We start from the raw sequence: 15,848 nt of genomic DNA, 5'->3' as shown, positions 1-15,848 counted from the left end.
TAGAATGTTACCTGGGTTTCAGCACCTAAGTTACAGAGAAAGGTTGAACAAGTTAGGTCTTTATTCTTTGGAGCGTAGAAGGTTGAGGGTGGACTTGATAGAGGTATTTAAAATTAAGAGGGGGATAGATAGAGTTAACGTGGATAGCTTTTTCCATTGAGAGTAGGGGAGATTCAAACAGGAGGACATGAGTTGAGAGTTAAGGGGCAAAAGTTTAGGGGTAACACGAGGGGGAATTTCTTTACTCAGAGAGTGGTAGCTGTGTGGAATGAGCTTCCAGTAGAAGTGGTAGAGGCAGGTTCGGTATTGTCATTTAAAGTAAAATTGGATAGGTATATGGACAGGAAAGGAGTGGAGGGTTATGGGCTGAGTGCAGGTAGGTGGGACTAGGTGAGAGTAAGCGTTTGGCACAGACTAGAAGGGCCGAGATGGCTTGTTTCCATGCTGTAATTGTTATATGGTTATATGGAATGGGCTCATTGTGCTGCATCTCTTAATAAAATGAAATCACTTATGGTCACTATGAAATGGAAGTGTTTATAAATCAAACTATGCTTCAGTATATTGATAATGCTCCAGAAAAATACTAATTAAAATACTCAATAAAAAGGGCTATGTTGTCTCTATCATCAGCTCTAAATGCTTCATGCTGATTTACTACCTAAAATTAAATTCCATCACAATTGTGGATCAAAGTTAAAACAAGTTACAGAGAATGAACTGAATGCTGCACATAGTTCACCAAGAAGAAAAAACAAAAAAATCACATTTTAAAATTTGCTTTATTACATCAAATCAATTCCATCAATATCATTACAGTGTTCATATGTCTTTTCATACTTTTATCCAAAAGTAACTTTATCCCTTTCCTCACCATGAGAATGAATATTTGGCTTGACACAAACAAACTCTTTTACATTTAATTATGTTAAATGTTAATCTAACGGCTGCCACAAGAAGTTTACAGGATGAAATTTCATGTTATTCACATTATGTACAATAGGAAAGTTCCTTAAATCTTTGTAACTGTTTTATGGTAAAAAAAAAACCTACAAAACTAAAGTATGTGTCACTTTAGGAAAGAGCAAAGGGACATAACAGTTCATTTTTCTTTCACCAAGATTTAAGTCTCATTTTGTATAAAATAGAGGGGAAAAAAGTTTCAACTGAACTGGATTTTCAAGACAACAATATTTTTCAATAGACCTTTACTCATGAACATGGAATAGATCATGAATAAACCTATCCAGTTATATATTAATGTAGTAAAAAAGTTATATACATACATGGAGGTCCCATGTATACATGTGCAGTCACAAAGTCTGGAATAAGTCTACTGCTAGGTTGGTCATGGTTATCATTTGTTTCTTTTCAATATTTTCTCATGTTTTAGAACTCAAATGTGTTGGATGTTTGCCATATTATACATTCTACTTTCCCTTCCTTTCATTAAAAATAAATTATTCAATTTTGTTTCTGATCTTCCTCTTACACCAAGGATTTGCCTTTCTGCGCCTTGTCGTAAGGCAATGAAAACTTAATTCTTTTTTGTTTCAACAAATTTATAGTAATGGATTACATTTCCCAGAGGAAATTAGGGCATCATAACAACAAAAAGGTGGAATCTTTAAGCTTCAAAAGGAAATTTGAATTCTTTTTCAATTTCACTAAACATCTGACTTTTCAACATCATCAAAATATACTACTGCCCACACTTGGGGAATCACAGAAACCTTTCAGTTAAATATGTTGGATTTCAGGGAATATTGCTACATCATTCCAAGGAAGCACATACGTTTCTCAACCAGTCCTTTCACATAGCTTTGTACACTATCCCCTCCACCTGATGGCTATAAAACATTTCGGAAGCACGTTGATAGAAAGCAAGTCTTTCATCATCTCCATGGCTACTGTCATGCGGATTGTATGAACTATTTGTACAAAGAGGCAGATTTATATCTAGACTTTGCTGGTGAACTTTCCACGTTTTCTCACTGTTCTCTGGCAGCGTTCTTTGTAAGTGACGTGGTCCCACATTGTGAGCAGCAGCTGTCCATGGATATGCAACACAATTATTCTGCTGTGGTACAGGTGCCAGTTCAGGTTGGGTGGCGGGAAGCAATGGCTCTGTACTGAGCGAACAATTCATCTGGTCATCATTTCCAGATGTGGTTGGCAGAGGGTATTCATCCTCTGCCTCTGCTCCACTTTTATGTTTGGATTCTGTTTTCAAATTTGTGTGTTGGTCATCTTTGAAGTCCAACAATACCTGAGAATCTTTTTGAGCAGATGGCTTTACTGCGTGCTTCTTTTGGTGCATACCAAGTGCAGCTGCAGTTTTACATATTTTAAAGCACTGGAAGCATACATGTTCTTTCCCTTCCTGTTGAGCACGTTTTTTTTCCAAGTGCTTCTGCTCATGATTTTTCTTTGTCGTCAGGTAAAGGAAACGTTGCGGACAAAAATGGCAACGGTACCGTTTCTCGCCCGTGTGAATCCTCTCGTGCGTTTTCAGGGTCTCGCTCAAAGTGAAGGCCTTGTCACAGTACATGCAAACAAACTCTTTCATACCCAGATGAATGCGTTTGTGTTTGTGGAGATTTCCTTGGACTGAAAATCGGCGTCCACAAGTTTCGCAGGAGAATGGCTGCTCACCAGTGTGACACCTTAGGTGTGTCTTCAGAGTAGAAGGGTTTGAAAATAATTTTGCGCAAAGGGTACATGAGTAAGGCTTTTTAGTTGCACCCCATTTCAGGTTACTTTCTAGTTTTTCTTCAACAGGTTTTACTCTATTATCAAGCTGATTACTCCAGTTTTGGGAGTCATCACTAGTAATGTTATTATGAGCAATTTCTTCAGGAACATCCTTTTCTTCAGTTGTGCTAGATATAGACTCAGGAAGGTTATGGTCCTTAGATCCATGCTGTCTTTTCCACCTAGATTTTCTCATTTTGTGAAATGCTTTAGCTTTCTTCTTTGGCTTGTACTTATAGTACGGTCTCCAAAGTTTGTCATTTGAATCATGATCGCTCATTTCATCGCACGTTTCTATGCCTCCTGCAGGATCCGCATTACTTCCAGCAGGATCAGGACAGCCAGCTGACTTCATATTTTGATCTTCATCTTCCTCCATCTTGAAATTTTCAGCCACCTTTTCCTCTTTTGACACCATCCATTTTGGCTTCCGGCCCTTTCTACCGAACAGTTTGGAGCTGGCAATGTGTCTTTGCACAACTGCTTTATCAGCAATTTTCACAGTAATTTGGCAGAGAGGGGCTACCTGGTTGTCAGCGGAGGTTCCAGGGCAGGCAGGCTTTGCAATGTAGGTTTCTGTCCGGCTTCCTTCGGAGAAAGTACTTGAACGGTTCTTGTGTGCAGCTCCTGGTCCTGAAAGCTGTCCACTTCCCTTGGCTGATTCTACAGTTTTCCTATAACTACCTTTATTCTGTAGTTTAAGACTTTCTTTAGCCATGTTCTTCCTTGTTTTTGTATCTGAAGGATCACTGCTAACACTGGTCTTAGGACACGTTTGATAACCATCATTACCACCACTATATGCAATGACAGAAGAAAAAGCATTTCCATGCTTTATAACGGAAGAAACCCTGTTGCTATGCATTATCACAGAGGGTGCTGTATGCCCATAGTTAATAACAGAAGGACCTGCTGTATTAACATCAGTGGCTAAACATTGTTGTTCAATTTCAACACAGTGGTTTTCACCATGATGAGCTTCATTTTCAGTGGAAGACCAAGGAAGCAAGGGATCATTGAATTGGCCATCACTAGCTCCTGACAGGCAAGGTGGTGCGTCTTCTCCTCCATTCCGCCCATCCGGAGCTGACGCAAAATGAAGTGAGTGTTCTGAAGGAATGGTCTCCGAAGAGATCAACTTGTCCTGCAAATCCTCTGAAGCAGACGACGGATTGCCAAAGGAAATGTTACCGAGATCAACATTTGAAGAAACTCTGATAGTTTGATTCCTGTTGAAATTTTCTGGACTTGATCGCGTGTAAGTCTTGTAGGGTCTCTTTTGCAGCTTCATAGGTAGAAGCCTGTAGAGTTTGAATGGATACATCTTGGCTCTGTATCCAGCATTGGCTGTTTTCTTGTTTGTGGGGAGACCTGGGTCAATACCGTGAAAAGACTTCTGATGGGTTTTCAAAGTATAATAGGTCATGAAGGTCTCTAAACAAAAGATGCACTGATAGCGCCTTTCACCAGTGTGCCATATTTCATGTTTGGTGCGATATTCAGCCAAAGCAAATACTTTACTGCAGTAATGACAGGGATAGCTTCTTCTCCAAGAATGAACATTGGCATGTCTCTTCAAGCTGGACAAGGTTACGTAGGAGCGCTTGCAAACACTGCAAAAATACAAGATGTGTCCGTCAACAACCTTTACAAAATGTTCTGGGTCTGGTGAGCTGCTACCTCGCCTTGACCGTACCAAGTTTATCGAGCGCTTGTTGGAATTCTCCGATTCTGAAGTACAGGAAATCATATTTACATCTTCCTCGCTCCTGGCGACTTCATTGTCGCTGGAAAAGTTCTCCACTTGCTCGTCTGTGGACTCGGAGTCAGGCGCAACGGATCCTGGCCCTCTGCAAAGGTGCTCATGCGTCTGGAGCCTCTTGAGATGAACAAACGGTTTGCCACAGTGCCTGCAGGACAGGGGCTTTTCGAAGAGGCTCGTGTGGATCTGGGAGTGGACATTCAATGAAACCCGAGTGCTGAAGGACCGCGGGCAGTACTTGCAGCTGTAAGCAGCTTGGCTTTCCGATTCTGGCGCCGCTTCAGACCAAGCAGCATCGGGCCCTGTTTGGCTGATATTTTCCGCAAGAGGGCAACATTTCTCTGGATCTGTAGCTCTACCTGAAGCCTCCTGTGAATTCAAGGTTGGCTCATTTAATGGCTCAGCCACGGGCACAAAGCCTACTGGATTACTTTTGCTTGTGGTCTGCAGAACATTTAAATTGAATCGTAGAACCTTGAAGTCAGTTGAAGTGGCAGCTTGGGGTGGTTGGCTCGGCTTGCAAATCTGGCCTTGCAAATCAGGATGAACATCCTGCCTGCTTCCAGTGCCAGTAGCAGTGCAACTACTGTTACATAAAGGGCTGTCTTTTTCTTGTAAAACTTCTTGAAGACCATGGTGTTCACCATTTTGCTGATCTTTTCTGGAGGAGAACACAGCATAGGAATGTTCAGCGAATGTCTGAGCAGGCTTTTGCTGCGCTCTAGTTGTATCCTGGGGAACACATACCATGGGCAGCTTATCAGATTCTGCTACTTTTTTGTTGACGTTGGCTGTTAAGTCAAGTGGAAAGTACAAGTCGCTGCCTTCCTGCATGTTGAAAATGGAAAATGCATTTGTGATGCGGGGCCCATTGGCAGGCTGAAACTCTTCACTGCCTTTGTCACAGACAGAATTGCAGGCCTCCGCTTTCAGATTGTGGAAACCCGCTGATAAGGAAAGGGAAGAAGCAGGAGAAAGCGATCGAGTGGAATTGGGAGACGCGCTGCACAAAACATCCAGAGACACAATGTGTTGCTGGGGCGTGGGCATCAGGTTTTCCAGAAACGATATCCCTAACCTTTTTCCACCATCCACAAGATCTTTCACTCGCTCAGATCCCTTGACAACCACCTTTGAGCTGTAGATGAAATGCAATATTTCGGCAAACACATCTGCCTTAAAGTCAGGCAATTCAAGGATATGACCGACCAACCACAACTCTTGGCTGGAAAAAAGGTTCTTAAAGTAAGCACTGGATGCTGCCAAAACATTCTTGTGGGCTTTAAATTTTGTGTCTTCCACAACAATGGTGACATCACAGAATACACCTTTGGTGCGCTGTTCATTCAAGCAACTAAGGACAGTCTGGCTGTGCGAGTTGTCCATGATATCTGCACTTGATGGCATGACAGTCATCTGGAAGGAAAATAAATGAATTTAATCAATATTAGATATTGATCGAGTTCCAACCACGTGCATGTTAAAGATCCATCTTAATCTCATTTTAGTAGAAACAACTGAGAACATTTGTTCCCATGATGTCATTATTACAGGCATAGTGCTATCCTGGCTGCTTTTGCAAGCAAACAAGAAAAGCTTATTTAATCCCATTATTAAAAGTGCATCTTATTCAATGGTAAGCTGCCTGTCCATACTAGCATAGGAACTATCAAAATCCACACTTGCAACTCTTGGGTTAACATAGTATCTATCATGTACCAACTCTTTCCTCACCCCTTGCCCTAATCACTTTTATACCATTCATCTTCCCTCTGCATTAACGACCCTGATGCAGGAACTCAATGTGAAATACTGTATCAATAGCTCCTTTCCCACCACCTCACCAAATGCAGCTTGACCTACCAAGTTCCTTGAGCAAATTCATTGTTACTCCCAATTCTGGCATCTGCAATCTTTTGTATATGATACAAGACCATAGACATAGGAGCAGAATTGGGGCATTTGGCCCATGGAGTCTGCCCCACCATTTAATCATGACTGATTTATTTTCCTTTTAAACCCCATTCTCCTGCCTTCTCCTCATAACCTTTGATGGCCTTTCTAATCCACAACCCATCAACCTCTGTTTTAAATATACCAAATGACTTGGCCTCCACAGCGATCTGTGACAGTGAATTCCACAGATTCACCATCCTCTGGCTAAAGAAATACCTCCTCATAAGGTCTATAAACTTCTATAACGTCACCCCCTCAGCCTCCTCTATTCCAGAAAGAATAAACCCAGTCCATCCAATCTCTCTTTATAACCTCTGAAAGAAATCTACTTCCACTTTACTTTAACAGTTGGAGATTTTGGACCATTTTCTTCTGTGCAGTTGATGTGGATGGGGACTAAATCGATTGCTCTTACTTCCACCCAATATTAAAGTTATAATGCTAATTATAAGAATTACGTGTACCTAATACCTGTGGTGAACTACATATACCTGTCTGGACATGCCCCCTGCTGACTGCTCCTGTGGCTCCTCCCACAGACCCCTGTATAAAGGTGATTGAGGCCTGAGCCCGACCTCTCAATCTCCAGGATGTAGTATGGTGGTCAACCACTGCTTGTTCCTTCTTCCAGTCAATAAAAGCCGATATCTCGCCTTTATGTCTCAGAGTGAGTTATTGATGGTGCATCAATACCTCAGCTATGACATTATTTACATTGCAGATTCACATCTGTTCAAATTCATCCCAAGATTTAAGACAAAAAAGATGAGCAAGGAGGCTACAGTCAGAAAAGTGCTTTTAATTACTGGATGATATTTTCTGCAAACAGATTAAAGACAGAAAGTCTTCACCATTGAAAGATGGCAGTTGGCATCTGTGGTGTGAACCACAGTGACTGTTTACAGATCCACTGACAGTGCAAATTTAACTGGATATTATGCATATTTCTGTGCACAAATCATTGCATTTAGTGTCAAAATCAGGCCCTCAAAATATTGTGAAAATAGTCAAAATTAATCATGCAAAGCAAGAGTGCCTACACACAGAAACACTAGCAGCTGGCCTGCATGATCCTCAATGAGACCATGTTAAATTTACCATAACTGCCTACAAAGAAGGCACTTAACCCATTGCAGGTAAGTTATAGCTGCTATGGGGAAGTCAAAAGGTTTGAGGGAGAGGAGCAGAGTGCAAGAACTTATGAAGAGCAATATTATAGTGAAATATGTTCATTACAGAGGTCCTGAATGTCAAGAACACCAGAAGAACCATCTGGATCAGGGGAAGCATAGAACAATATGGCTTGAGTTGTCTCGTCCAGGACTGAGAATTCAGAACAACCAGCAATACAGCAGAAAATCCCTCGAGTTACATTCAACTGAGCTGCACAGCGCTAAAAATACAGCTGACTCAGACGGTCTCCCTCTCACATACACATACAACTCCGTCTTTTTCTCTTTGGGCAGAGCCCGAAGACTAAGGAAAATCCGCCTCCACTACGGTTAGTGGGTTCTAAAAGGGGTGGGGGACCTACAGGCGAAAGATTATCAACCCAAAATCAGCCCTGTGTTTCTCTCACAAGATGTCACCTGACCTGCTGAGTATTTCCAGCATTTTCTGTTTTGATGTGACATCTCTAGACACTGCCACAGATGGGAAAGGAGCAGCTTGGTAGAGAAGGTGCATGGGTGGTGTGTGAGGCATTCATCTACTTCATCCCTTTAATCGATTTATAATGTGCATTATGCCCCTTCACTGTTTTGGGTGCAACTTACGAGTGCCGCTAACCTCTATCCTTGCAGGGTACAAAAGCGTGTCTTGCGGTTCTGGCAGGTCAGGAGGAGTTGGACCTGCAGAGAAGAGCGGAGTGTGCTGATGGCTACCAGACCAGGAGGTAAAGGGTTGCTACTCCTGCTCCGTCTCTCTCAAAGGAGAGCTGAATATGTTAAAATCAAAGTCAGTAAACTTACTATCAAAGTATGTGTATGTCACCATATGCTACCCGGAGATTCATTTTCTTTCAGGCATTTACTGGAAAATAAAGTACAATTGAATTTATGAAAAACTATACACTATCAAAGAGTGACAAACAATGAAAAGAAGACAAAATTGCGCAAATAAAAAAAATATATACTGAGACCATGACTTGTAGAGTGGTTGAAAGTGAGTGAGCTACCCGCACTAGTTCAGGAGGCTTGATGGTTGTTGGGTAATCACTGCTGGTGTGGTGTGGGGCCAAAGACTTCTGTATCTCTGGTAGCAGTGAAAAAGGAGCATGGCCTCGATGGTGGTAGTCCTTGAAGATGTTAATTTAATTTTCCTTTGAAGCAGAGAAGTGATATGCAGACCTTCCATCTCTTCTGTGAGAGAAACTTCTTCCTCCTGCTCTATAGACAGCAGAGACTGGACACCTTTGCCACAAGCCTGTCTACTGGGTCAGCCCTGATCGAAAGGATGAAGCAATGGTGGCGCAGTCAGAGTACCAGAAGCCCACTGCATCGTTATCTGCAAGGCCCTTGGAAAGGTAACTGCAAGTTCAGAACATTGGTGTCTCCACTAGTAGGTCACCAAGTCACCTCTTGCTGCAGTATCTTGGATAGCACGTTCACCCATGGACCCTCAGCTGGCTCTGGGCAGCAGTGTGAATGATGCACCATCAATAACTCTCTGAGACGTGAGGCGAGATATCGGCTTTTATTGACTGGAAGAAGGAACAAGCAGTGAGTGGAGTGACCACCATACTACATCCTGGAGACTGAGGGCCAGGCTCAGGCCTCAATCGCCTTTACACTGGGGTCTGTGGGAGGAGCCACGGTCAGTGGGAGGGGCCATAGGAACAGTCAGCAGGGGGCGTGTCCAGACAGGTATATGTAGTTCACCACAGTGAAACCTGCCCATCCTGTAGATCAAAGGCATTTGTGCAGGCTCTAATTGAAAGCCTTCCTGCAGACTACAGTCACACAGCAGACGTGGCGACGTAGTGCCTGGACCTTGAAAAACAGCTACAATTTTGTCAAAGGGGAAAGAGGTGATGAATTTAACAAACAGAAAATCATAACATTGTGCCCAAGCTGATTTCACCTTGCTTTAAATGGTTCTAGACACTAAAGATATACAAATGGATCCTGGAGCAGGGCACAAGGTGTTCCAGGACAAGGATAGATCACACTGTCTCTGGAATTGTCACATTTTTCCATGATGCCTTACCTAGTATGCCTGCTAGGACATTCACCACATGGCAAACACGTTCCATGAAAGCCTCATCTATACTTGACAGTGAGGATGCTTTTCGGGTTACATTGACTGTCCCACTGCAATGACAAAATGATTTCATTCTTGCCATAGCTGGCGTGTTGTTTTGACGTTGTACGTGTATCATTGACAATGTGCTGTACCTCTGTGTTTTTCTTCTCTTCTTACAAAGGCAACCTCCGTGGGAGGACCTACTCTACATTAACAAACATGAGTAAAGGAAAAATCCTTTACACAATTACAGGCCCAATGAGCCCACATCACCCAATTAAACCACAAACAAGAGAAAATCTGCAGATGCTGGAAATCCAAGAAACACACGTCAAATGCTGGAGGAAATCAGCAGGCCGGGCAGCATCTATGGGAAAGAGTACAGTTGACATTTTGGGCTGAGACCCTTCAGCAGGACTGGAGAAGAGGAAGATGAAGAGTCTGGGTTGGAAGGTGGGGGCAGGGGAGGAAGAATTAGAGGGTGATTGGTGAAACTGGGAGGGGGAGTGGGGAGGGGCTAAGTAAAGAGCTGGTAAGTTAATTGGTGAAAGAGATATAGGGCTGGAGAGGGGGGATCTACTGTAATAGGGGAGCACAGAAGGCCATGGAAGAAAGACAAATGGGGAGGAGCATCAAAGGGAGGTGATGGACAGGCAAGGAGATAAGGTGCAAGAGGGAAAAGGGGATGGGGAATAAAGAAGGGGAGGGGCATTACCACAAGTTAATGCAAACAGAACAAGTGCTACACCTGCCCCAATAGCTCCTCCCTCACTACTAGTCAGGGCCCCAAACAGTCCTTCTAGGTGAGGCGACGTTCACCTGTGAGAATGCTGCGGTCACCTATTGTATCTGGTGCTCCTGGTGTGGCCTTTTGTATATTGGTGAGGCCCGACATAGATTGGGAGACTGCTTCACTGAGCACCTACGCAGAAGCAGGATTTCCCAGTGGCCACCCGTTTTAATTCCACTTCCCATATGTCCATCCATGGCCTCATCTACTGTAGTGATGAGCCACACTCAGGGTGGAGGAGCAGCATCTTATATTCCACTTGGGTAGCCTTCAACCTGATGGCACGAACATCCATTTCCTCTAACTTCCGGTAATGGCCATCCTCTCCCTTCTCTATTACCCATCCCCCTCTTTTCCCTCTCTCACCTGATCTTGCCCCTCGCTTTTCCTTTCTTCCATGGCCTGCTGTCCTCTCCTTTTAGGGTCCCGCATCCCCAGCCCTGTGTATCTCTTTCACCAATAAACTTCCCAGCACTTTACATCACTCCTGCCCCCTCTCAGTTTCACCTATCACCTTGTGTTTCTCCCTCCCCTGCCCCCCACCTTTTAAATCTACTCCTTTTTTCACACCGGTCCCGCTGAAGTGTCCCGGCTTGAAATGTTGACTGTACTCTTTTCCATAGACGCTGGAGGAACTCAACGGGCCAGGCAGCATTTTGTGTGTGCTGCCCAATGATACCCACATGACCACAGACTAAACAATATGTCTTTGGAATGTGGGGGGAAACTGGAGCACCAGGAGCAAACCCACACGGTCATGGGGAAGATATGTAAATGTCTTCTTACAGACAGCAGCAGGAACTGAACACGGTCACCAGCACTATAATAGCATTTTGCAAACTAGGACACTACCGGGCTGCCCGAGTCCTTTATAAGCGGGAGTACAAATGACAATCGGCATTTGTCAGAACTGACTGCTGTGGAGAAAGACATGACATTATGCTGACTACATCCAATAGTAATCTGACAGTAAAACGATGAGACATTCTGTTCACCTCCAGTCATTTGGTGCAGGGGCTCAATATGAACTCATCGGCAGCTCATGTTGAGCCAGTGTGAAGCTCATGACCGACTGTGGAAAGGTAATGTTTTTCAGCCTTAGAAAACCCCAGTCTATGATTGCATTGCACATAGACCTGTCCAGCGAGCACTGTGTTTGGGAATAAGCACTTTGTTGATGGAGAAGCCTGTGCCTCTTGGCCAATGGCCCCCCATCATCCCAAATGTCCAGCTCAACTTCCCTTGAAGCTCCCATTAAAGACTTACTGCCAGTGTCAGCCATGTCCCTTCAACCTGAGTATTTACCATAGAACATTTCAGCACAGAAACAGGCCTTTTGGCCCCTATTGGCTGTTATACTGCATGTTATAATTGCAGCATGTTATACTGTATTTCACCTTTTGACTGTTATTTGAGAGTTCACTGGAGCTTTGAGCTGAAATTTATGTTTTTTTTTAAAAATGGCTCACGCACCTGATACCAAACAAAAAGGTGAGTCAGGCTAACCTGGATCAAAATTGAAAGTGTCCACTCCAATTTCACCACAAAGAAGAGAAAATCTGCAGATGCTGGAAACCAGAGCAACACACACAAAATGCTGGAGGAACTCAGCAGGCCTGGCAGCATCTAGGAAAAGAGTACAGTCAACAGTTCGGCTGAAAGACCAACTGTACTCTCTTTTCCTAGACGCTGCCTGGCCTGCTGAGTTCCTCCAGCATGTTGTGTGTGCCACTGCAATTTCATGACAAGCACAGCTTCACACCGATATGATCAGCTGCAATGATGGAAAAGTGTTATGCTCTATAGTATCGAGGTACTTGTCAATCACCAGGTACTAGCTGTGTCTGAAGTCGTCTCTAAATACGGCACGTGGTGCATATCACAAGGCAGCACTATCGTACCACTCCTGACTGAAATTCCCCACTTCCGTAGAGGTGAGACATGCTGTTGTTGACAACTCAGCAGTTAATCTGGCAAATGAGAGAAATGGTTCAAGAACCATGTCTGAAAGTAACTTCTTCAGCCACAATATAAATTAAAAAGCTGTGGAATAGAATCACTTAGCAAAGTTTAAAATTAACTGTAATTGTACACAATGAGTCAGAATTTTAAACAGGTATAAACAACTACAGTAAATTAATTGAATACAAAGAAATAAAGAAAGATAAACAACAAAAACCTGAATTTAAAAGGTGAGAAGTCCTATTGAAATAACAGGCCCATTGTTTGTACAACAGCTCCAGTGCATCTCCAACTTCTGTTTTGCAGACCAATATGCAAAAGTTGAAGAGGCGTTGAGTATCAGTGGACAGACATTGTGAAACAGCAGTGGGCAGGGCTGCACTGTGCAATGATCCATTATCACACTTTTAACAGGCTGCATTCTGACAGGCTGCATCACTCTCTGGTAAGGAGGGGCTACTGCACAGGACTGAAAGAAGCTGCAGAAGGTTGTAAATCTAGTCAGCTCTATCATGGACACTAGCCTACAAAATACCCAGGAAATCTTTAGGGAGCGGTGTCTCAGAAAGGCAGTGTCCATTATTAAGGACCTCCAGCATCCAGGGCGTGCCCCTTCTCACTGTTAGGAGGTACAGAAGCCTGAAGGCACACACTCAGCGATTCAGGAACAGCTTTTTCCCCTCTGCCATCCAATTCCTAAATGGACATAATGGACACGGAAGCTTTGGACACTACCTCACTTTAACAAAAAATGCAGTATTTTTGTTCTTGCATTTAAAAAAAACTATTCAATATACATAATTGATGTACTTGTTTATTAGGTTTGATTTTATTTATTATTTTTTTCTCTCTTCTAGATTATGTATTGCATTGAACTGCTGCTGCTAAGTTAACAAATTTCACATCACATGCCAGTGATAATAAACCGGATTCTGATACATCTAAAATGACAAGGATTAACCTTCCAGCCTAAACCTTAAATGCAAAGATCAGACATGAAAAGCCTTACTCAGGTCAATTAAAAAAAACGTGTTTGGACCAGTTTGACGACAGTCATGTGAATACTCCATGGAGTCTTCCATGTGGAAAGCATACAGAGGAACTGGGTAGGGGATAAATAATTACTTTGGCTGCTGTGTCCAAGAAACTGATCCGTTAAAATAAGTCAATAATCAAAGCAACCATGGAACAATAAAACCAAAAATACTGGTGCAGTAAAATTGTCTTCAAACATTTCTTTACCAGAGAGTGGTGAATCCATGGAATCCGTTGCCACAGATGGCTGTGGAGGCCAAGTCATTGGGTATATTTAAATCAGAGGTTAATAAGTTCAAATGTCAATAGGTGAAATGGCATTTGTCAGAAGTCACTACTGTGGAGGATGACATGACATTAGTCAGGGCATCAAAAGTTATGAGGAGAAGGGGGTTGAGGGGGACAATAAATCAGCCATGATGGAATGGCAGAGCAGATTTGATGGACGGAATGGCCTTAAACTGCCCTTCTGTCTTGTAGTCTCATGGTCTTGTGCATCTGACTCGTTGACGTTCTAGTCGCAAAGCTCTTCCAATAATTTTTGAAAGATTTGGTAAGTTCTCTCAGGATGTAACAATCAGACTGGATAAAGAGAACTAGGTTTGGATTTCTTATTCATTAAAGTGCTGCTTGAAGGACATTCACTGAGGTGCTTTAAGGGTTAATCCTCAGTTAAACCTCCTGACTTTGAGAGAATATATTACTGGCAACTAACAGGAAAAAAAGTTGGGTCAAATGGCCCATTTTCAAGTTAGCAAGATGTATGCAGTGGGGTATGAGGGTGCCTCAACTATTTACAACCTATATTTATGACTTAGATTAAGGGACCATATGTGTTGTAGCTGGAGATGTTTTCCTAAGCACAGCTACCAGAAGCTGTACTCTATACATGTTTGATATGCTAAATTGTTGCTGTGTCCAAAGTCACGAAAATTAAAAACAAAATTGGGATACATTTGCTTTAAAAGAAAACAAACATTGCAATTTGCTTTAGTTCAGAGAGCACTAAAACCCAATCTCCACACTTCTCAAAGGGTAGCGATAGCTGAATAGGCAGCTGCAGCATCTTTCAATTGTTAGCCAACGGGAAGTTTCCAAAGAGATTTCTCTGACAGCAAGAAATTAGCCAATCAATACTTCATGTTGAGTTTTGAATATCCTGGCAACGAGTCCTTCCAGAAAGTTTCTTTGACTATTTTGACTGACCTATCAGCTTCTTCACCTGAAGCTAAATGATAGAATGAGTGCAGTGGATAGAGGGGAACAGACGGACATTATTTACTTGAAGGCATTCGACAAGATGCTGCATAAATGCCTTATCCATAAGATAAGGATGCATAGAGCTGGGGGGGGGGGGTGATGTATTAGCATGGATAGAGGATTGGTTAACTAATAGAAAGCAGAGAGCTGGGATACATGGGCAATCAGTGGTGACTGGTCTATCGCAGGTGTTGGTGCTGGGCCTGCAACTGTTCATGATATACATTAACAATCTGGAAGAGGGGACCGAGTGTATGTATCTAAATTTGCTAATGATACTAAATTGAGTGGAAAAGGAAATTGTGCAGAAGAAATGGAGGGTCTGCAGAGAGATTTCTGTCAGTTATGTTAGTGGGCAAGGGTCTGGCAGATGGAGTACAATGCTGGTAAACGCGAGGTCGTCCACTTTGGAAGGAAAAATTAAAGAGCAGATTACTGTTTAAATAGTAAAAAGTTGCAGCATGCTGTTGTGCAGAGGGACTTGGGAGTGCTTTTGTGCATGAATCACAAAAGGTTGGTTTGCAGGTGCTGCAGGCTGTCAAGAAGGCAAACGGAATGTTGGCCTTCATTGTTAGAGGGATTGAATTCAAGTGCAGGGAGGTCATGCTGCAACTATACAGGGTACTGGTGAGGTCACACCTGGAGTACTGTGTGCAGTTCTGGTCTCTTTACTTGGGGAAGCATATACTGGCTTTGGAGGCAGTACAGAGGAGGTTCACCAGGCTGATGAGGGGATTAGACTAGGAAAGATTGAGTCACTTGGGAGTGTATTCACTGGAATTCAGAAGAATGAGAGGAGATCTTATACAAACATATAAAATTATGAAAGGATGGATAAGGTAGAGGCAGGAAATTTGTTACCACTGGTAGTTGAGACTAGAACATGGTGACATAGCCTCAAGATTCGGGGGAGTAGATTTAGGACAGAGATGAGGAGGAACTACTTTTCTCAGAGAGTGATGAATCTGTGGAATTCTCTGCCCAATGTAGCAGTGGAGGCTACCTCCATAAATGTATTTAAGACAAGTTCGGATAGATTTTGGCATAATAGGGGAATTAAGGGTTATGGGGGAAAGGCAGGTAGGT

The 15,848-nt window shown here is 42.9% G+C and overlaps 1 protein-coding gene across 23 annotated transcripts in view; it reads right to left on the bottom strand.

Moving 5' to 3' along the window:
- zbtb38 (zinc finger and BTB domain containing 38) overlaps positions 1-15,848 on the bottom strand; it is an 89,800-nt gene that overhangs the window by 17,559 nt on the left and 56,393 nt on the right. For 13 of the 23 annotated variants that reach the window (XM_059994280.1, XM_059994209.1, XM_059994201.1 and 10 more), the window contains one exon: positions 764-5,932. The exons of the other annotated variants lie outside the window; for them this stretch is intronic. In XM_059994280.1, coding sequence (XP_059850263.1) covers positions 1,814-5,932 — 4,119 coding nt within the window. In that variant the 3' untranslated portion in view covers positions 764-1,813. Of the gene's footprint in view, positions 1-763; positions 5,933-15,848 lie in introns of those variants that run through there. 23 annotated transcript variants of the gene reach the window in all.

Source organism: Hypanus sabinus, chromosome 2, assembly GCF_030144855.1.
Source record: "Hypanus sabinus isolate sHypSab1 chromosome 2, sHypSab1.hap1, whole genome shotgun sequence".
Lineage (NCBI taxonomy): Eukaryota > Metazoa > Chordata > Chondrichthyes > Myliobatiformes > Dasyatidae > Hypanus > Hypanus sabinus.
This window is presented reverse-complemented; position numbering and strand designations above follow the sequence as displayed.